The sequence below is a fragment of the Melanerpes formicivorus genome, unplaced genomic scaffold (assembly GCF_026170545.1).
Source record: "Melanerpes formicivorus ecotype bairdi unplaced genomic scaffold, bMelFor1.0.p_v2 SCAF_2455, whole genome shotgun sequence".
Lineage (NCBI taxonomy): Eukaryota > Metazoa > Chordata > Aves > Piciformes > Picidae > Melanerpes > Melanerpes formicivorus.
The window spans coordinates 1-22,335 of NW_027144806.1; the positions used below are offsets into that span (position 1 = coordinate 1).

General features: G+C 63.1%; 2 protein-coding genes across 2 annotated transcripts; one reads left to right on the forward strand and one right to left on the reverse strand.

The window, feature by feature from the left end:
• The first annotated feature begins 6 nt into the window (after window positions 1-6).
• Window positions 7-6,682, forward strand: LOC137461508 (syntaxin-1B). Its single transcript, XM_068171226.1, has 6 exons — window positions 7-39; window positions 338-446; window positions 1,188-1,261; window positions 2,025-2,162; window positions 3,988-4,098; window positions 5,991-6,682. Exons 2-6 carry the CDS (start codon window positions 371-373, stop codon window positions 6,069-6,071), a joined length of 480 nt encoding a protein of 159 aa, XP_068027327.1. The 5' UTR covers window positions 7-39; window positions 338-370; the 3' UTR covers window positions 6,072-6,682.
• A 4,463-nt stretch (window positions 6,683-11,145) lies between these two features.
• Window positions 11,146-21,873, reverse strand: MAPK7 (mitogen-activated protein kinase 7). Its single transcript, XM_068171228.1, is given in 8 exon segments — window positions 11,146-11,395; window positions 11,545-11,672; window positions 11,755-12,167; window positions 13,110-14,475; window positions 14,477-14,945; window positions 17,379-17,544; window positions 20,292-20,561; window positions 21,817-21,873. Coding segments are annotated over 7 exon segments (2,952 nt in total). The 5' UTR covers window positions 20,554-20,561; window positions 21,817-21,873; the 3' UTR covers window positions 11,146-11,247.
• Between the last annotated feature and the right edge of the window lie 462 nt (window positions 21,874-22,335).

The window sequence follows — 22,335 nt, forward strand, 5'->3', positions numbered from 1 at the left end:
AATCGCTCCTCCGCCGACCTCCGCATCCGCAAGACCCAGGTACGCCCCCGGCCCCGCCCCCGGCCCCGCCCCCAACTCCCCAGCCCCTCCCCTTGCTCCCTGCCGCCACACCAACCCCAAGTGGCCACTCCTGGTACTGCACTTCCCCTCCCCAACCTCTCCCAGCCCTGGGCCCTGCTCTGTGCCGCCGCAGTGACCCCTGGTGGCAGCTCCTGGTACTGCACTTCCCCTCCTCGACCTTCCCCAGCCCCGGGCCCTGCTCCCTGCCGCCTCGGCGACCCCCGGTGGCGCCTCCTGGTACTGCAACCCCCCCCCTCCCCCCTCCCCTCCCCCCCAGCACTCGACCCTGTCCCGGAAGTTCGTGGAGGTGATGACTGAGTACAATGCGACGCAGTCCAAGTACAGAGACCGCTGCAAGGATCGCATCCAGCGCCAGCTGGAGATCAGTGGGTGCCAGCCTGGGGCAGCCCTGGCACGGGGGGGGCTGGGGAGAGTTTGGGGCCCCCCTGGCATGGGGAGGGGCATGAGTGGGATCTGGGGAATGGGGAGGGCATAAGGGGCACCCCTGGCACAAGGGGTATGGGGGAATGGGGGGCAGGGGGGCGCCCGTGGCACAAGGGGCATGGAGAGATAGCGGGGGGGCACAGGGGCAGCCCTGGCACAAGGGGAATGGAGGGCATGGGGACACCCCTGGGGTGGGGGGCAAGGAAGGATGGCATGGGGACATCCCTGGCACAAGGGGCATGGAGGAATGGGGGGCAGGGGGGAGCTCCTGGGGTGGGGGGCAAGGGGGGATACGATGGGGGGGCACAGGGGCACCCCTGGCACAAGGGGCATGGGGGAATGGGGGTCAGGGGGTGCCCCTGGGGTGGGGGGCAAGGGAGGATAGCAGGGGGGGGCACAGGGGCACCCCTGGCACAAAGGATTGGGGGGCAGGGTGGAGCTCCTGGGGTGGGGGGCAAGGGGGGATACCATGGGGGGCATAGGAGCACCCCTGGCACAAGGGGAGTGGAGGAATGGGGGCACCCCTGGGGTGAGAGGCAAGGGGGGATAGCATGGGGGGGGCACAGGGGCACCTTGGCACCCCGAGGGTGGGGGCTAGGTGGGGGCCCCCCCCCCCCCCGGCCCCGCCTGAGGCCTTCCTCCAGGCCTCCCCAGCCCTCCTCTCCCTCCTGCCCTGCCCCCAGCCGGCCGCACGACCACCAACGAGGAGCTGGAGGACATGCTGGAGAGCGGCAAGCTGGCCATCTTCACCGATGATGTAGGGGCTGGGGGAGGGGCAGGGGGCTGGGGGAGGAGGGGAAGGGGCCGGAGGGGGGAGGGGGAAGGGCTGGGGGAGCGCCTGGGGGCCCTGGGTGGGGGTGGAGCTCACTCGGAGCCTGCTGAGCTCAGTGCAGATCCAGCAGGGGACCATGGAGCCCCCCCCCCGGGCCAGCAGGACCCCCAGGGGACCCCCCTGAGCCCCCCCCTTGGGCCACCCTGAGCCCCATTGGGCCACCAGGACCCCCAGGGGACCACCTTGAGCCCCCATTGGACCACCTAGAACCTCATTACAAGCATCTGGAGCCCCCACCGGGCCACCTTGAGCTCCATTGGGCCACCTAGAACCTCATTGGAACCACTTGGAACCCCATGAGGGGATCTTGGGGCCCCACTGAGCCACCTTGAGCCCCCAAGGGACCCCTCTTGAGCCCCATTGGGCCACCTAGAATCTCATTAGAACCACCTGGAACCCCATGAGGGGATCTTGGGGCCCCACTGGGCCACTGTGAGCCCCCAGGGGACCACCTTGAGCCCCCACTGGACCACCCTGAGCCACATTGGGCCACCTAGAACCTCATTAGAACCATGGGGAGCCCCATGAGGGGATCTTGGAGCCCCACTGAGCCACCTTGAGCCCCAGTGAACCACCTAGAACCTCATTAGAACCATCTGGAGCCCCATGAGGGGATCTTGGAGCTCCCTTGGCCCCACTGTGAGCCCCCAGGGGACCCCCCCCTGAGGCCCAGCCGCTGCCCCTGCAGATCAAGATGGACTCCCAGATGACCAAGCAGGCCCTGAACGAGATCGAGACGCGGCACAACGAGATCATCAAGCTGGAGACCTCCATCCGGGAGCTCCACGACATGTTCGTGGACATGGCCATGCTGGTGGAGAGCCAGGTAGGGGCTGGGGGGGCTCTAGAACCCCCCAGCAGCTCTTGGGGGCACCTAGAACCCCCCCCCCAGTCACGGCTGGGGCCAACTGGGGAATCCAGAACCCGCCGAGCGCTGCTGCAGGCCACCGCTGGGGCGGGTTGGGGCACCTAGAACCCACCCAAGGGGCTTTGGGGGCTGCCTAGAACCCACCAAGGGGCACCCAGATCCCACCCAAAGCGCTTGAGGCCACCTGGAACCCACCAAGGGTCACCTAGAACCCACCTGAAGCCCTCGTGCCCACCAAGAGCCACCTAGAACCTACCAAGAGTGACCTAGAACACACCAAGAGCCACCTAGAAACTACCAAGGGTCACCTAGAACCCACCAAGAGCCACCTAGAACCTACCAAGAGTGACCTAGAACACACCGAGAGCCACCTAGAAACTACCAAGGGTCACCTAGAACCCACCAAGAGCCACCCCTGGGCCTTGTTGGCTCATCTGGAACCCACTTAAAGCTCTTGGGGGCCACCTAGAACCCACCAAGGGTCAACTAGAACCCACCCAAAGTTCTCAAGCCCACCAAGAGCCACCTAGAAGCTACCAAAGGTGACCTAGAAGCCACCAAGAGTCACTTAGAAGCTACCAAGGGTGACCTAGAACCCACCAAGAACCACCACCATTGCTGGTCAGCCCCTCTAGAGCCCACCAAAAAGCTCTTGGGGTCTTCTAGAACCCACCAAGGGTCACCTAGAACACACCAAGATCCACCACTGGGCCCTGTTGGCTCAGCTGGGACCCACCTAAAGCTCTTGAAGGTCACCTAGAACCCACCAAAGGTCACCTAGAACCCCCCAAGAACCACCTAGAACCTACCAAGGGTCACCTAGAACCCACCAAGAGCCACCCCTGGGCCTTGTTGGCTCAGCTGGGACCCACTTAAAGCTCTTGGGGGTCACCTAGGATCCACCAAGGGTCAACTAGAACCCACCCAAAGCCCTTGAGCCCACCAAGGGTCACCTAGAACCCACCAAGATCCACCACTGGGTCCTGTTGGCTCATCTGGAACCCACCTAAAGCTCTTGGGGACCACCTAGAACCCACCAAGGGTCAACTAGAAGCTACCAAGGGTCACCTAGAACCCACCAAGAACCACCACCATTGCTGGTCAGCCCCTCTAGAGCCCACCAAAAAGCTCTTGGGGTCTTCTAGAACCCACCAAGGGTCACCTAGAACGCACCAAGAGCCACCACTGGGCCTTGTTGGCTCACCTGGAACCCACCTAAAGCTCTTGGAGGTCACCTAGGATCCACCAAGAGTCACCTGGAACCCACCCCAAAGCCCTAGAACCCCCCAAGAACCACCTAGAACCTACCAAGGGTCACCTAGAACCCACCAAGACCCACCACTGGGCCTTGTTGGCTCAGCTGGGACCCACTTAAAGCTCTTGGGGGTCACCTAGGATCCACCAAGGGTCAACTAGAACGCACTCAAAGCCCTTGAGCCCACCAAGGGTCACCTGGAACCCACCAAGATCCACCACTGGGCCTTGTTGGCTCAGCTGGGACCCACCTAAAGCTCTTGGGGGCCACCTAGAACCCACCAAGGGCCAACTAGAACCCACCCAAAGTCCTCAAGCCCACTGAGAGCCACCTAGAAGCTACCAAGGGTGACCTAGAGCCCACCAAGAACCACCTAGAACCTACCAAGGGTCACCTAGAACCCCCCCTAGAGCCCCCCCCAGGCCTTCCTGCCCGCTTTGGGCAGCTCCTCTGCCCCGACCCCGGGGGTGGGCACTGCTGGGGGGCGCCCTGGGGGGGGGTGGTCCAGGCCCAGGCTGTGCCCCCCAGGGGGAGATGATTGACCGCATCGAGTACAACGTGGAGCACTCTGTGGACTACGTGGAGAGGGCAGTGTCTGACACCAAGAAGGCTGTGAAGTACCAGAGCAAGGCCCGGAGGGTGAGCCCTGGGGGCGCCAGGGGGCGCTGGGGGGGCAGAGCTGGGGTTGGATTTGGGCCTGGGGCTGGACCTAGACCTGGGTTTGGGTCTAGGTCTACCCCAGATTTAGGCTTTGGCCTAGGTCTCCAGTTGAGCCCAGCCCAGACTGGGGCTTGGATCTGGGTCTGGATCTAGGCTTGGGTCTGGGTCTAGGCTTGGGTCTGGGTCTAGGCTTGGGTCTGGATCTAGGCTTGGGTCTGGGTCTAGGCTTGGGTCTGGGTCTGGGTCTAGGCTTTGGCCTGGGTCTGGATCTAGGCTTGGGTCTGGATCTAGGCTTGGGTCTGGGTCTAGGCTTGGGTCTGGATCTAGGCTTGGGTCTGGATCTAGGCTTGGGTCTGGGTCTGGGTCTGGATCTAGGCTTGGGTCTGGATCTATGCTTGGGTCTGGGTCTGGGTCTGGATCTAGGCTTGGGTCTGGGTCTAGGCTTTGGCCTGGGTCTGGGTCTAGGCTTGGGTCTGGATCTAGGCTTGGGTCTGGGTCTGGGTCTGGATCTAGGCTTGGGACTGGGTCTAGGCTTTGGCCTGGGTCTGGGTCTAGGCTTGGGTCTGGATCTAGGCTTGGGTCTGGGTCTGGGTCTGGGTCTAGGCTTGGGTCTGGATCTAGGCTTGGGTCTGGGTCTGGGTCTGGATCTAGGCTTGGGTCTGGGTCTAGGTTTGGGTCTGGGTCTGGATCTAGGCTTGGGTCTGGATCTAGGCTTGGGTCTGGGTCTGGGTCTAGGCTTGGGTCTGGGTCTAGGCTTGGGTCTGGGTCTGGGTCTAGGCTTGGGTCTGGATCTAGGCTTGGGTCTGGGTCTGGGTCTAGGCTTGGGTCTGGATCTAGGCTTGGGTCTGGATCTAGGCTTGGGTCTGGGTCTGGGTCTGGATCTAGGCTTGGGTCTGGATCTAGGCTTGGGTCTGGGTCTGGGTCTGGATCTAGGCTTGGGTCTGGATCTAGGCTTGGGTCTGGATCTAGGCTTGGGTCTGGGTCTGGGTCTGGGTCTGGGTCTGGGTCTAGGCTTGGGTCTGGATCTAGGCTTGGGTCTGGGTCTGGGTCTGGATCTAGGCTTGGGTCTGGATCTAGGCTTGGGTCTGGGTCTGGGTCTAGGCTTGGGTCTGGGTCTAGGCTTGGGTCTGGATCTAGGCTTGGGTCTGGGTCTGGGTCTGGATCTAGGCTTGGGTCTGGATCTAGGCTTGGGTCTGGGTCTGGGTCTGGATCTAGGCTTGGGTCTGGATCTAGGCTTGGGTCTGGATCTAGGCTTGGGTCTGGGTCTGGGTCTAGGCTTGGGTCTGGGTCTAGGCTTGGGTCTGGATCTAGGCTTGGGTCTGGGTCTGGGTCTAGGCTTGGGTCTGGGTCTAGGCTTGGGCCTGGGTCTGGGTCTGGGTCTAGGCTTGGCCCTGGGTCTAGGCCCTGACCAGAGCCTCTCTGCTCTCCCCCTGGACGCTGCCGGCCGCTGCCCACGGTTGGTGCTCTGGGGTCACCTGGGGGTCACCTGGGGGTCACCTGGGGGTCATTTGGGCTTCATTTTGGGGCCATTTCTCCTCATTTTGGGGGGGGCTGCTTTGGCTTCACCTTTTTTGGGGTGGGGTGGGGGCTAATTCTGCTTCCTTTTTGGGCTCATTTCTGCTGCTTTTGGGTCACCTGGTTCAACTTTTTGCTTTTTTGGGGGTCCCTTCTGGGGGCTTTTTATTTGGGGGGGGGGGGATTCATTTTGGGGCTCTTTGGGTTCGTTTTGGGGCGATTTTGGGTCAATTTGGGTGGATTTGGGTCAATTTGGGTGGATTTGGGGCGATTTTGGGTCAATTTGGGGCATTTTGGGTCAATTTGGGGCATTTTGGGTGGTCTCTGGGGGGCTCCCTCCTGTTGCCCCCCCACAGAAGAAAATCATGATCATCATCTGCTGCGTGGTGCTGGGGGTGGTCTTGGCCTCCTCCATTGGGGGCACTTTGGGCTTGTAAGGCCCCCCCATCCCCCCACCCCCCCCCAATCCCCACCCCCCCCAGCCCACCCCCACCCTCCCCTGGCAGCAATCAATGCCCCTCCCCCCCCCCCAACCCCCCTTCCCCCCCTCCCCAACCCTTCTCTCCCTTCCCCCTCCCTCGGCACCGAGGGCTCCAACCCCCTCCCCCCTTCCCTGCCCCACCCCCCTCCAGCCAATCCCGGATCAAATCGAGACAAAGGCCTCCTGCCATTGGCCAGCACGGAGGCCAATCACCGCCAGCCCCGCCCCCCGCCCCCCCCCCCCAGCCGCGGCCACGCTCCCGAGGGCGCCAAATCTAAAGGGGGGGGGGGAGGAGGGGGATGGGGGGGTGTGGGGGTGGGGAAGGGGCTCCTTGGCCTTCATCCAACTCCATGCTACCATCATCATCATCACCAGCACCAAACACCTCCCCCCCCCCTACTCCCAGCCCCTCCCCTGCTTCCCCCCCCCCCCCCTTCAATGCCTCCTGAGGCCTTCAGGAGGTGGCTCCAGATGGGGGGGCGGGGGGGGGCAGGGGGGGATAGGGGTTTGGGGTGAAGGTTGGGGGGGGGACACCTCAGGGGGGGTCTGAAGGGGCAGATGGGCCAAGCTGGGGGGGGGGGGCAGGGGGGGTTGGGGTGAGCACAGAAGAGAGGTCCTGGGGGGGGGGGGAGGGTGGTCAAGAGAGGTCATTGGGGGGACCCTAGGGGGGGTTGGGTTGGGTTCAGCTGGGGGGGGGGGTGGAGATCCTGGGGTGGGGTCATAGGGCAGGGGGGAGGAGCAAAGGGGACTCCACCCATTCCCACTGTGCCATTACTCACCCAGCTAACCAACTAACTAACCCAGCTAAGCTGCTAACCAACCACCCAACTAACCAGCTAACCAACCACCCACCATCCCAGCTAACCAACCACCCACCACCCCAGCTAACCAGCTAACCAACCAACCACCCATCTAACCAACCCATCTAACCAACCACCCATCATCCAGCCAACCAACCACCAACCCAACTAACCAGCTAACCAACCACCCATCATCCAGCTAACCAACCAACCACTCATCTAACCAACCCAACTAACCTGCTAACCAACCCAACTAACCAGCTAACCAACCCAACTAACCTGCTAACCAACCCAACTAACCAGCTAACCACCCACCCATACTACCAGCTCAGCCACCAACCAGCTGTTACCCACCCACCCGACCACTAACTACCCACCCAGCAGCTAACTACCCATCTGACCACCCCCCTGCCAGCCATCCAACCAGCTAACCAACCACCATCCCCTCCTAACCCACCCATCCCCCCCCCCTAACCCACCCACCTCCCCCTACCCATCCACTGCTGGCTCAGCAGCTGCTCAGTCACCTCCTCCGTGACCCAACCCTGCCCTTGGGGACCCCAACCATGGCCTTGGGGACCCCAACCCTGGCCTTGGAACCCCAACCATGGCCTTGAGGACCCCAACCATGGCCTTGGGGACCCCAACCATGGCCTTGGAACCCCAACCATGGCCTTGAGGGCCCCAACCACCTCTCCATGACCCAACCATGGCCTTGAGGGCCCCAACCACCTCTCCATGACCCAACCATGGCCTTGGAACCCCAACCATGGCCTTGGGGACCCCAACCATGGCCTTGGAACCCCAACCATGGCCTTGAGGACCCCAACCACCTCTCCATGACCCAACCATGGCCTTGAGGACCCCAACCACCTCTCCATGACCCAACCATGGTCTTGAAACCCCAACCATGGCCTTGAGGGCCCCAACCACCTCTCCATGACCCAACCATGGCCTTGAGGACCCCAACCATGGCCTTGAGGACCCCAACCACCTCTCCATGCCCCAACCATGGCCTTGGAACCCCAACCATGGCCTTGAGGGCCCCAACCACCTCGCCATGCCCCAACCATGGCCTTGGAACCCCAACCCTGGCCTTGGAACCCCAACCATGGCCTTGGGGACCCCAACCATAGCCTTGAGGGCCCCAACCACCTCTCCATGCCCCAACCATGGCCTTGGAACCCCAACCATGGCCTTGAGGACCCCAACCATGGCCTTGAGGGCCCCAACCACCTCTCCATGACCCAACCATGGCCTTGAGGGCCCCAACCACCTCTCCATGCCCCAACCATGGCTTTGGAACCCCAACCATGGCCTTGGGACCCCAACCATGGCCTTGGAACCCCAACCATGGCCTTGAGGGCCCCAACCACCTCTCCATGGCACCCCCAAACCCAAGGGCCTGCCCCCCCCCGCCCCCACCTCCCCCCTGAGCCCCAACCAATCAGATTTCCCGCTCCCCGCGGGCGTCGCCGCCGCCATGCCCCTCCCCTCTCGGCCCCTCCCTCTCCCCCCCACCCTGTGGCCGTGGGGGTGGGGCCGGAGGGGCGTTCGCCCCGCCCCCAGCTCTGTATTGGTCCCTCGTGGTCGTTGCTGTAATTTGCTACCAATCCCATTCGCCACCGACGCCGCTGGCTCCGCCTCCTTCTTCCCGCGGCTGGGGGCGGGGCAGGGTGGGGCTGGGCGGGGCAGGGCGGGGCTGGGCGGGGCAGGGCGGGGCTGGGTGGCTCTTACAGACCCCTATGGACTGCTGCAGACCCCTCTAGGCTCCTGTAGACCCCCACAGCCCCCTATAGATCCCTGTAGCCTTCCACAGACCCTATGGCTGCTATAGGCCTGCAGAAGCTTCCATAGAGCTCTCTGCCTCCTCCTGAGTCCTATAGGCTCCTAGAGACCCCCACCACACCCTAGAGACCCCCACCACACCCTAGAGACCCCCACCACACCCCAGAGACCCCTGTAGATCCCTCTAGAGTTCTATAGGTTCTTATAGATCTCTGCAGCTCCTATGGACCCTTATAGATTCCTGTAGACCCCTGCAGCTCCTGTAGACCCCTGCAGACCCCCATGGCTCCTATAGAACCCTGTAGCTTCTATAGACCCCTTACAGCTTCTCTAGACCCCCATAGCACCTATAGAGCCCTGTGGCTTCTATAGACCCCCTACAGCTTCTCTAGACCCCCATAGCACCTATAGAGCCCTGTGGCTCCTATAGACCTCCTACAGCTCCTCTAGACCCCCATAGCACCTATAGAGCCCTGTGGCTTCTATAGACCCCCTACAGCTTCTCTAGACCCCCATAGCACCTATAGAGCCCTGTAGCTCCTATAGACCCCCTACAGCTCCTCTAGACCCCCATAGCACCTATAGAGCCCTGTGGCTCCTATAGACCCCCTACAGCTCCTCTAGACCCCCATAGCACCTATAGAGCCCTGTGGCTCCTATAGACCTCCTACAGCTCCTCTAGACCCCCATAGCACCTATAGAACACTGCAGACCCCTGTAGCTCCTATAGGCCCCCATAGCACCTATAGAGGCCTGTAGACCCCTGTAGACCTCCATAGCATCTATAGAACACTATAGACTCCTATAGATCCTCATAGCTCCCTACAGCTCCTATAGAGCCCTGTGGCTCCTATAGACCCCCGTAGCTCCTCTAGACCCCCGTAGCACCTATAGAGCCCTGTGGCTCCTATAGACCTCCTACAGCTCCTATAGACCCCCATAGCACCTACAGAACACTGTAGACCCCTATAGACCCCCATAGCACCTATAGAACACAACAGACTCGTATAGCTCCTATAGATTCCCATAGCACCTATAGGGTCCTATAGCTCCTATAGATCCCCATAGCACCTATAGAGCCCTGTAGACCCCTATAGACCCCCATAGCACCTATACAACACTATAGACCCCTATAGACCCCCATAGCACCTATAGGATCCTGTAACTCCTATAGATCCCCATAGCACCTATAGAACACTATAGACTCCTATATACCCCATAGCACCTATAGAGCCCTGTAGACCCCTATAGACCCCTATAGCACCTATAGAACACTATAGACCCCGATAGACCCTATAGATCCCCACAGCACCTATAGAGGCCTGTGGCTCCCATAGAACCCTGTAGTTCCTCTAGACCCCCTACAGCTCCTCTAGACCCCCATAGCACCTATAGAGCCCTATGGCTGCTATAGAGCCCTGCAGCTCCTACAGACCCCTATGGCTCCCATAGAACCCTGTAGCTCCTCTAGACCCCCATAGCACCTATAGAGCCCCACAGCTCCCATAGAGCCCCATAGCTCCTATAGAGCCCCATAGCTCCTATAGACCCCTACAGCTCCTATAGAACCCTGTAGCTCCTATAGACCCCCGTAGCTCACATAGAGCCCCATAGCTCCTATAGAGCCCTATGGCACCTATAGAGCCCCATAGACCTCTATGGCTCCTATAGACCCCTATGACTCCTATAGAGCCCTATAGCTCCTATAGAGCCCCATAGAGCCCTATGACTCCTATAGAGCCCTATGGCTCCTATAGAGCCCCATAGAGCCCTGTAGCTCCTATAGACTCCTATGACTCCTATAGAGCCCTATGGCTCCTATAGAGCCCCATAGACCTCTATGGCTCCTATAGACCCCTATGACTCCTATAGAGCCCTATAGCTCCTATAGAGCCCCATAGAGCCCTATGACTCCTATAGAGCCCTATGGCTCCTATAGAGCCCCATAGAGCCCTGTAGCTCCTATAGAGCCCTATGACTCCTATAGAGCCCTATGGTTCCTATAGAGCCCCATAGAGCCCTGTAGCTCCTATAGACCCCTATGACTCCTATAGAGCCCTATGGCTCCTATAGAGCCCCATAGAGCCCTGTAGCTCCTATAGACCCCTATGACTCCTATAGAGCCCTATGGCTCCTATAGAGCCCCATAGAGCCCTGTAGCTCCTATAGACCCCCATAGCTCCTATAGACCCCTGTGGCTCCCATAGACCTCTATGGCTCCTATAGACCCCCATGGCTCCTATAGAGCCCTATGGATTCTCACAGCCCCCTTGCAGCTCTTCCAGCCTCCCATAGATCCCCAACCAGCTCCTGACAGACCCCTATGGCCCCCACGGACCCCCCCAGGTCCGTAGACTCCCCTGCAGATCCTCCTCAGGCAAGGTTCCAGCGCCCCCCAGTGGCGTCCAGAGCTGCCCCGGGCCAGGTGGGGCCAAGCCGAGGTCGTTTCCATACAAATTTAATTGGGGGGGAGGGGCCAAGGCACTGGGGGCGGGGCCAAGGCACCGGGGGCGGGGCCAAGGGGGGGTCGATCCCGCCCCCGCGTTAGGGCTCGGGGATGTCGTCAGCCAACAGCATCGGGGAGCCGAGCTGGAGCTCGCGCTGCAGGCTCTCCAGGGCGGCGGGGCTGAGGCGGTGAACCTCCAACCAATCAGCAAGCAGCGAGGCCGAGAGCGGCGCCGAATCGCCTTGGCTGGGGGGAGGGCAGAGGGGCGGGGCTTCAGGGAAGAGGTGGAGCCAACCCCGCAACCAATCGGCTCAACCCCGCCACGGCCAATCAGCTTGACCCACCCCAACCCCACCCCAGCCCCACCCCGACCCCACCCCGGGCTGCCCTCTCACCTGTCCTTGGTGTCCCCAACCATGTCCAGCGATTGGCTGAGGAACTCCTCCAGGTCAAAGCCCACCCCGTAGCCGGCGCCGCTGCCCTTGGGGGTCACCGAGAAGACCGGGGGCAGGAGGTCCTCCACCTGGGGGGAGGTCGGTGGCGGTGAGGATGACGACGGTGAGGAAGCTCAGGCCTGGCCACCTCGGGCCGCCCCCGAACCTCACCTGGGACTTGGAGAGCTGCTGCGTGACCGTGGCCACGTCGGGGTCGGCGGCGGGGCCGGGGGCGGCGGCGGGGGGCTCGGGCCAGGCCTCGGGGCCGGGCCAAGGCTCGGCGGGGGGCGGGCAGGGCGGTGGGGGCGGGGCGGGGCGCGGGGCGGGCGGGGCGCGGGGCGGGGCCCCGTCCCTCATCTTGGTCCAGCGCTCCAGCAGGTGTCGGTCGTCGTCGCTCAGCACCAGGCCGCGCAGGCCCTCGCCGCGGCCCCGGGGCTCGCGCCGCTCCCGCTCGCGCTGCTTCTTCTCCCGCTCCTTGGCGCGCTCCTGGCGCCGGCGCCGCTTCTCCTCCCGCTCGCGCTGCCGCTCCGCCGCCGTCACCGGCTTCCGGCACTCCCCTGGCTCCGGCGCCACGCACGGAGCCTCTGCCGGCGGCGGTGACACCGGTCAGACCAAACCGACCCCAACCAACCTGAGCCGACCCCAACCAACCTGAGCCAACCAAACCCAAACCCAGATCAGACCAAACCACCCTGAGCCAACCAAACCCAAACCCACATCAGACCAAACCAACCCAGCCTGAGCCAACCCAAACCAACCTGAGCCAACCAAACCCAGATCAGACCAAACCACCCTGAGCCAACCAAACCCAAACCCACATCAGACCAAACCAACCCAGCCTGAGCCAACCAAACCCAAACCCAGATCAGACCAAACCAACCCAGCCTGAACCAACCCAAACTAACCTGAGCCAACCAAACCCAAACCCACATCAGACCAAACCAACCCAGCCTGAGCCAACCAAACCCAAACCCAGATCAGACCAAACCAACCCAGCCTGAACCAACCCAAACCAACCTGAGCCAACCAAACCCAAACCCTGATCAGACCAAACCAACCTGAGCCGACCAAACCCAAACCCAGATCAAACCAAATCCAGCCTGAGCCAACCCAAACCAACCTGAGCCAACCAAACCCTGATCAGACCAACCCAACCCAACCTAAACCAAACCAACTCAACTCAGCCCAACCTGAGCCAAACCCAAACCAACCCAACTCTACCCAGTTCACCCAACCCAACTCAACTCAACCCAACCCAACCCAACCCAACTCAACCCAACCCAACTCTACCCAGTTCACCCAACCCAACTCAACCCAACCCAACCCAACCCAGTTCACCCAACTCAACCCAACCCAACCCAACTCTACCCAGTTCACCCAACTCAACCCAACCCAACCCAACCCAACTCTACCCAGTTCACCCAACCCAACTCAACCCAACCAAACCCAACCCAGCTCAACCCAATCCAACGCAACCTAACCTGACCTGAGCCAACCCACCCCACCCCCAGGAGCCCAGGGGTCACCTTTGCTCTTGTTCCTCATGGCCGACTTCAGCAGCGCCGCCTTGAGGGCAGCCTTGGTGTCGTCGGAGATGGCTCCGTCCCGCTTGGGCGCCGCCGCGGGCACCCCCGGCTCCACCTTCACCCGGGGAGAGTCCATGGGGCAGTCCGGGGCGGGAGCAGGGCCAGGGCTGGGCATGTCCACGTCAGCACAGGGCCAGGGTGGGCCGACGCCGGGCACCGCGGCGTTGCCGGGCACGGGGACCCCGGGCACGGTGCTCTTGGGCATGGCCATGTTGAGGTTGGCCACGGGGACGCCAGAGGTGCCCATGGGGACGCTGGCCAAGGGGAGGTTGCCCACGGGGAGGTTGGAGGTGGCCACAGCGGCGTTGGGCAGGTTGGTGTTGGGCAGGTTGGCGTTGGCCACGTTGAGGGCGGAGTTGGCCAAGCTGATGTTGGCATCACCCATGCCGCTGCTGGCGTTGACCAAAGCTCCGCTGGCGTTGACTAAGCCTCCATTGGCATTCACCAAGGCTCCACTGGCATTGACCAAAGCTCCATTGGCATTCACCAAGGCTCCACTGGTGTTGACCAAAGCTCCGCTGGCGTTCACCAAGGCTCCACTGGCATTGACTAAGCCTCCGTTGGCGTTCACCAAGCCTCCATTGGCACCTACCAAGGCTCCACTAGCATTCACCAAGCCTCCACTGGCATTCACCAAGGCTCCACTGGCATTAACCAAGCCTCCATTGGCACCCACCAAGGCTCCACTGGCATTCACCAAGCCTCCATTGGCATTCACCAAGGCTCCACTGGCATTCACCAAGCCTCCATTGGCACCCACCAAGGCTCCACTGGCATTGACCAAAGCTCCGTTGGCGTTCACCAAGCCTCCATTGGCACCCACCAAGGCTCCACTGGCGTTCACCAAGGCTCCGCTGGCGTTCACTAAGCCTCCATTGGCACCACCGGCAGTGCCCAGGCCCCCTCCACCCGCGCCGCCGCCCCCCGCCCCGGCCCCGGCCGCCCCCGCCCCGCCGCCCGGCGCCGGGGCGAAGGCGATCTGCCGGCGGATGCCGTCCCGGCGGGCGTGGAAGTCGTCGATCTCGGCCACGATGGCGGCCTTGATCTCCTCCTTGGTGAGGGCGCGGCGGTCGAAGGCGAAGTCGAAGGCCGGGACGCACTCGGGCTCGTCCTCGGGGTCGTGGTACTTGGCCAGGAAGGGATCCCGCAGGGCCTCCTCCACCCCCACCCGCTCGCGGGGGTCGAAGCGCAGCATGCGGCCCAGCAGCGCCAGCGCCGCCGGCTCGGTGCCGCCGAAGAGGCTCTCCCAGGGGGCCGGGGGGCGGGGGGGCAGGCTCTGCACGTAGGCCCGGACCCGCTCGGCCCCCGATGGCGGCCACCAGGCCGGCCGGGGGGGTGCCCAGCACCGCCATGATCAGCTGCAGCTGGTGGACGTAGTTGCGGCCGGGGAAGAGCTGGCGCCGCGCCAGCATCTCGGCGAAGATGCAGCCCACCGACCAGATGTCGATGGCGCGGCTGTAGCGGTGCAGGGCCAGCAGCAGCTCGGGGGCCCGGTACCAGCGGGTGGCCACGTACTCGGTGAGGAAGGCCTTGGCCTGCCGGGGGTCGGCCCCCAGCCCCCTGGCCATGCCGAAGTCGCCGATCTTCAGCTCGCAGTTCTCGTTGACCAGCAGGTTGCTGGGCTTGAGGTCGCGGTGCAGGACGTTGGCCGAGTGGATGTACTTCAGGCCCCGCAGCAGCTGGTAGAGGAAGTAGCGGACGTGCTCCAGGGTCAGGGGCTGGCTGGAGTGGATGATCTGGTGCAGGTCGCTCTCCATCAGGTCCAGCACCACGTAGCTGCGGGCAGGGGGGCGGGGAGGGAGGGGTTGGGGGGGGAGAAGGGGGCCCCGGTGAGGCTGAGCGGCCAAGGGGGGTGCAGGACGCGTAGGGACGGAGCCCCCGTGGGGGTCAGGGCAGGGGGCGTGCAGGATATGTGGGGTCAGAGCCCCCATGGGTGTCAGTGATGCCCAAATGGGCAGGGGGCAGGCAGGACTCGTGGGGTCAGAGCCCCTATGGGTGTCAGGGCAGGGGGCAGGCAGGACTCGAGGGGTCAGAGCCCCCATGGGTGTCAGTGATGCCCAAATGGGCAGGGGGCACGCAGGGCACATAGGGTCAGAGCCCCCATGGGTGTCAGTGATGCCCAAATGGGCAGGGGGCAGGCAGGACTCGAGGGGTCAGAGCCCCCATGGGTGTCAGGGCAGGGGGCAGGCAGGATATGTGGGGTCAGAGCATCCATGGGTGTCAGTGATCCCCAAATGGGCAGGGGGCAGGCAGGACAGGTGGGGTCAGAGCCCCTATGGGTGTCAGTGATCCCCAAATGGGCAGGGGGCAGGCAGGACAGGTGGGGTCAGAGCCCCTATGGGTGTCAGTGACCCCCAACACCCCAGGTGGGCTGCAGCCCCTCCAGGACGCTCTGGGGGGCAGCAGTCTCACAGCATCACCAAGGCTGGAAGGGACCTCAAAGATCATCGAGTCCAACCTGGCACCACAGACCTCATGGCTAGACCATGGCAACCTGGTCTGGTTTAGTCTAGCCTAGTCCAGTCTAGTTTAATCTACTCTATTTCATTCTAGTTTAGTCTAGTCTAGCCTAGTCTACTCCAGTCCATTCTATTCTACTGTAGTCCAGTCTATTCTAGTCCAGTCCAGTCTAGTCTAGTCCAGCCTCTTCTAGTTTAGTCTAATCTAGTCTAGTCTAGTCTAATTCCATGCTGGCTGAGCCCTTGACCATCCTTCAGAGTGCACAGTGATTGCCCCCAGGATAATCTAGTCTAGTCTAGTCCAGTCCAGTCTATTCTAGTTTAGTCTAATCTAGTCCAGTCTAGTCTATCCTAGTCTAGTTTAGTCCAGACTAGTCCAACTCCATGCTGGCTGGGCCTGAGTCCAGTCAAGTCCAGTCTATTCTATTCTATTCTAGTCCAGTCTAGTCAATTCTAGTCCAGTCTAGCTCCATGCTGGCTGGGCCTGAGTCCAGTCTAGTCCAGTCTAATCCAGTCTATTCTATTCTGTTCTAGTCCAGCCTAGTCAATTCTAGTCTAGTCTAACTCCATGCTGGGTGGGCCTGAGCCCAGTCTAGTCTAGTCTAGTCAATTCTAGTCTAGTCTAGCTCCTGGATGGCTGGGCCTGAGTGTAGTCCAGTCTAGTCTAGTCTAGTCCAGTCCAGTCTATTCTATTCTACTCCAGTCTAGTCTAGCTCCATGCTGGCTGGGCCTGAGTCCAGTCTAGTCCAGTCTAATCCAGTCTATTCTATTCTATTCTAGTCCAGTCTAGTCCAGTCTAGTCTAACTCCATGCTGGCTGGGCCTGAGCCCAGTCTAGTCCAGTCTAATCCAGTCTATTCTATTCTGTTCTAGTCCAGTCTAGCCCAGTCCAGGCTAACTGCATGCTGGCTGGGCCTGACTCCAGTCTAGTCTAGTCTAGTCCAATCTAGTCTAGTCCAGTCCAGTCTAGCTCCATGCTGGTTGTGCCTGAGTCCAGTCCAGTCCAGTCCAGTCTAGCTCCATGCTGGCTATGCCTGAGTCCAGTCCAGTCCAGTCCAGTCTAGCTCCATGCTGGTTGTGCCTGAGTCCAGTCCAGTCCAGTCTAGCTCCATGCTGGTTGTGCCTGAGTCCAGTCCAGTCCAGTCCAGTCTAGCTCCATGCTGGTTGTGCCTGAGTCCAGTCTAGTCCAGTCCAGTCTAGCTCCATGCTGGTTGTGCCTGAGTCCAGTCTAGTCCAGTCCAGTCTAGCTCCATGCTGGTTGTGCCTGAGTCCAGTCCAGTCCAGTCTAGCTCCATGCTGGTTGTGCCTGAGTCCAGTCCAGTCCAGTCTAGCTCCATGCTGGTTGTGCCTGAGTCCAGTCCAGTCCAGTCTAGCTCCATGCTGGTTGTGCCTGAGTCCAGTCCAGTCCAGTCTAGCTCCATGCTGGTTGTGCCTGAGTCCAGTCCAGTCCAGTCCAGTCTAGCTCCATGCTGGTTGTGCCTGAGTCTAGTCCAGTCCAGTCCAGTCTAGCTCCATGCTGGTTGTGCCTGAGTCTAGTCCAGTCCAGTCCAGTCTAGCTCCATGCTGGCTATGCCTGAGTCCAGTCTAGTCCCATCCAGTCTAACTCCATGCTGGCTGGGCCTGAGCCCTTGGCCGCCCCTCAGGGTGCGCAGTGACTGCCCCCGGGGTTAACCTGCTCCATCCTTTCCCCTGGCACCGAGGGGCGCCCCCAGCACCCCCAGGGGCACCCCAGGGCCCCCCCCGGGACGCACACGGAGCGGAACTCGCCGTAGGGCACGGTGGGCCGCAGGATGTCCTTGATGCCGATGATGTTGTCGTGCTTGAAGTGCTTCAGGATCTTCAGCTCCCGCAGGGTCCTCTTGGCGTTGGTCACCACGTCGAAGGCGTTGGGGATCTTCTTGATGGCCACCTGCTGGCCTGCGGGGGGCGCCCCAGGGGGGTCCCGAGGGGTCCCAAGGGCTCCCAAGGGGTCCAGAAGCCTCCCCCCCCCCCAGGAGGTCCCAAGGGGCTCTGAGAGGTCTCGAGGGGTCCCAAGGGTGCAGGACCCCCACCCAAGCGGTCCCAAGGGGTCCCAAGAGCTCCCAAGGAGTACCAAGGGGTCCAGAAACCTCCACCCAAGGGGTTCCAAGAGGTCCCAAGGGTGCAGGACCCCCACCCAAGAAGTCCCAAGGGGTCCCTGGAGGTCCCAAGGGGTCCCAAGGGGTCCAGAATCCTCCACCCAAAAGGTCCCAAGATGTGCCAAGGGGTTCCAAAGGTGCAGGAACCTCCACTCAAGAGGTCCCAAGAAGTCCCAAGGATGTAAAACCTCCACCCAAGGGGTCCCAAGGGTGCAGGACCCCCACCCAAGAGGTCCAAAGGGGTCCCAAGGGTGCAGGAACCTCCACTCAAGAGGTCCCAAGGGGTTCCAAGAGCTTCCAAGGAGTCCCAAGGGGTCCAAAACCTCCACCCAAGAGGTCCCAAGGGTGCAGGAACCTCCACCCAAGAGGTCCCAAAAGGTCCCAAGGGGTTCCAAGAGGTCCAAAGAGGTCCCAAGGGGTCCAGAAACCTCCACCCAAGGGGTTCCAAGAGGTCCCAAGGGTGCAGGTCCCCCACCCAAGAGGCCTAAAGGGGTCCCAAGAGCTTCCAAGGAGCCCCAAGGGGTCCAGAAACCTCCACCCAAAGGGTCCCAAGGGGTTCCAAGAGGTCCCAAGGGTCCTGGACCCCCACCCAAGCAGTCCCAAGGGGTCCTGGACCTGCACCCAAGCAGTCCCAAGGCGTCCTGGACCCCCACCTAAGCAGTCCCAAGGGTCCTGGACCCCCACCCAAGCAGTCCCAAGGGTGCAGGACCCCCACTCAAGGAGTCCCAAGGGGTCCCAAGGGGTTCCAAGAGGTCCCAAGGGGTCCTGGACCCCCACCCAAGCAGCCCCAAGGGGTCCTGGACCCCCACTCAAGGAGTCCCAAGGGGTCCCAAGGGGTTCCAAGAGGTCCCAAGGGTCAGGACCCCCACCCAAGCAGTCCCAAGGGGTCCTGGACCCCCACTCAAGGAGTCCCAAGGGGTCCCAAGGGGTTCCAAGAGGTCCCAAGGGTCAGGACCCCCACCCAAGCAGTCCCAAGGGGTCCTGGACCCCCACTCAAGCAGTCCCAAGGAGTCCCAAGGGGTTCCAAGAGGTCCCAAGGGTCCTGGACCCCCACCCAAGCAGCCCCAAGGGGTCCTGGACCCCCACCCAAGCAGCCCCAAGGGTGCAAGACCCCCACCCAAGAAGCCTCAAGGGGTCCTGGACCCCCACCCAAGCAGTCCCAAGGGTCAGGACCCCCACTCAAGCAGCCCCAAGGGTGCAAGACCCCCACCCAAGAAGCCTCAAGGGGTCCTGGACCCCCACCCAAGCAGTCCCAAGGAGTCCCAAGGGGTTCCAAGAGGTCCCAAGGGTCCTGGACCCCCACCCAAGCAGTCCCAAGGCGTCCTGGACCCCCACCTAAGCAGTCCCAAGGGTCCTGGACCCCCACCCAAGCAGTCCCAAGGGTGCAGGACCCCCACTCAAGGAGTCCCAAGGGGTCCCAAGGGGTTCCAAGAGGTCCCAAGGGTCAGGACCCCCACCCAAGCAGTCCCAAGGGATCCTGGACCCCCACTCAAGCAGTCCCAAGGGGTCCCAAGGGGTTCCAAGAGGTCCCAAGGGTCAGGACCCCCACCCAAGCAGTCCCAAGGGGTCCTGGACCCCCACTCAAGGAGTCCCAAGGGGTTCCAAGAGGTCCCAAGGGTCCTGGACCCCCACCCAAGCAGCCCCAAGGGGTGCAGGACCCCCACCCAAGCAGTCCCAAGGGTGCAGGACCCCCACCTAAGCAGTCCCAAGGGTGCAGGACCCCCACCCAAGCAGCCCCAAGGGGTCCTGGACCTCCACCCAAGCAGCCCCAAGGGTGCAAGACCCCCACCCAAGCAGCCCCAAGGGGTCCTGGACCCGCAACTAAGCAGCCCCAAGGGTGCAGGACCCCTACCCAAGCAGTCCCAAGGGTGCAAGACCCCCACTCAAGCAGCCCCAAGGGCTCCTGGACCCCCACCCAAGCAGCCCCAAGGGTCAGGACCCCCACCCAAGCAGGCCCAAGGGGTCCTGGACCCCCACCCAAGCAGCCCCAAGGGTGCAAGACCCCCACCCAAGAAGCCTCAAGGGGTCCTGGACCCCCACCCAAGCAGTCCCAAGGGTGCAGGACCCCCACTCAAGGAGTCCCAAGGGGTCCCAAGAGCTCCCAAGGGGTCCAGAAACCTCCCACCAAAAGATCCCAAGAGGTCCCAAGGGGTTCCAAGTGGTCCCAAGGGTCCTGGACCCCCACTCAAGCAGCCCCAAGGGGTCCTGGACCCGCAACTAAGCAGTCCCAAGGGTGCAGGACCCCCACCCAAGCAGTCCCAAGGGTGCAGGACCCCCACTCAAGAGGTCCAAAGGGGTCCCAAGAGCTCCCAAGGGGTCCAGAAACCTCCACCCAAGAGGTCCCAAGGGGTTCCAAGAGGTCCCAAGGGGTCCTGGACCCCCACTCAAGCAGTCCCAAGGGGTCCCAAGGGGTTCCAAGAGGCCCCAAAGGGTCCAGAAACCTCCACCCAAGAGGTCCCACGGGTGCAGGACCCCCACCCAAGCAGCCCCCAGGGGTCCTAAGGAGCCCCAGGGCGCCGCCCCCCCCGCCCCCCCGCCGCCCCTCACCGGTGTCGCGGCGCCGGGCGGAGCTGACCACGCCGTAGGCTCCGGTGCCGATGGTCTCAATCACTTCGTACTCGTCGCCGACCTCGAAGGTGACGTCCAGGGCCCGGGCCCCGAGCAGCGCCAGCGGCCCCGCCCCGCCCCCGCCCCCCCCGGCGCCCCCCGCGCCCCCGCCGCACTCCGCGGGGCCGGAGGGGTCCTGGGCGCCGCCGCCGCGGGAGGAAGGGTCCTGGGCGGGGAGACCCCCGGGCTCCGGCTCGGCCATGGCGACCCCTGCGGGGGGGAGAGACACGGAGGGAGGGGTGAGCCCCACGGAGCGCAGAGCTGTGGGGCTGGGACCCACGGAGCACAGAGCTATGGGGCACAGAGCTATGAGGCTGAGACCCACGGAGCTGGGACCCACGGAGCACTGAGCCATGGGGCTGGGACCCACCGAGCACAGAGCTATGGGGCACAGAGCTATGGGGCTGGGACCCACGGAGCACAGAGCTATGGGGCACAGAGCTATGGGGCTGGGACCCACGGAGCTGGGACCCACGGAGCACAGAGCCAGGGGGCTGGGACCCACCGAACACAGAGCCATGGGGCTGGGACCCACGGAGCAGAGAGCTATGGGGCACAGAGCTATGGGGCACAGAGCTATGGGGCTGGGACTCACGGAGCGCAGAGCTGTGGGGCTGGGACCCACCGAACACAGAGCCATGGGGCTGGGACCCATGGAGCTGGCACCCACGGAGCGCAGAGCTATGGGGCACAGAGCTATGGGGCTGGGACCCACGGAGCTCAGACCCACGGAGCGCAGAGCTATGGGGCTGGGACCCACCGAGCACTGAGCTATGGGGCTGGGACCCACGGAGCTGGGACCCACGGAGCACAGAGCTATGGGGCTGGGACCCACGGAGCAGAGCTATGGGGCTGGGACCCACGGAGCGCAGAGCTATGGGGCACAGAGCTATGGGGCTGGGACCCACGGAGCACAGAGCTGTGGGGCTGGGACCCACGGAGCAGAGCTATGGGGCTGGGACCCACGGAACGCAGAGCTATGGGGCACAGAGCTATGGGGCTGGGACCCACCGAGCACAGAGCTATGGGGCACAGAGCTATGGGGCTGGGACCGCGGAGCACAGAGCTATGGGGCTGGGACCCACCGAGCACAGAGCTATGGGGCACAGAGCTATGGGGCTGGGACCCACGGAGCGCAGAGCTATGGGGCACAGAGCTATGGGGCTGGGACCCACGGAGCGCAGAGCTATGGGGCACAGAGCTATGGGGCTGGGACCGCGGAGCACAGAGCCAGGGGGCCTGGACCCACAGGTCGGGGACCCACAGGACCACTGGGCGCTATGGGGCAGGCTCGGTCGCCATGGGGCAGGCCCTGGTCGCTATGGGGCAGGCTCGGTTGCCATGGGGCAGGCCCCGGTCGCTATGGGGCAGGCTCGGTCGCCATGGGGCAGGCTCCGCCGCTATGGGGCAGGCTCGGTTGCCATGGGGCAGGCCCCGGTCGCTATGGGGCAGGCCCCACTCTCACCTCCCCCCGGCGCCGCCCGCTCCCGCCGCTCCCCTCAGGCCCGGAAGTGACGTCGCCCGGCCCCGCCCCCATCCCCGCCGCCCACCAATCAGCGTCCGGCAGCCTGCCCACATCCCTCCGGCCCGGCCCGGCCAATCCTCGTCTGCCCCCCTGCCCCCAGCGCCCCCAGCGCCGGCCACGCCTACGGGGCGGGGCGTCGCGGGGGATGTCACGGCGGGGGCGGGGCTTCACCGCTGGACAGGCTCCGCCCCCTCCGCTGCTCTGCTCGCCGCGGGGGGGGGGGAAGCCAGCCCCGGAGAGACCCCCGGGGGCGGCAAACCTGCCCCATAGCGACCCCCAGCGACCCATAGAGCCCCCCAGGGACCCCCAGAGCCCTCTAACCTGCCCCATAGAGCCCCCCAGGGACCCCCAGAGCCCCCCTGGACAACAAACCTGCCCCATAGCGACCCCCAGCGACCCATAAAGCCCCCCCAGGGACCCCCAGAGACCCCTCAGAGCCCTCTAACCTGCCCCATAGAG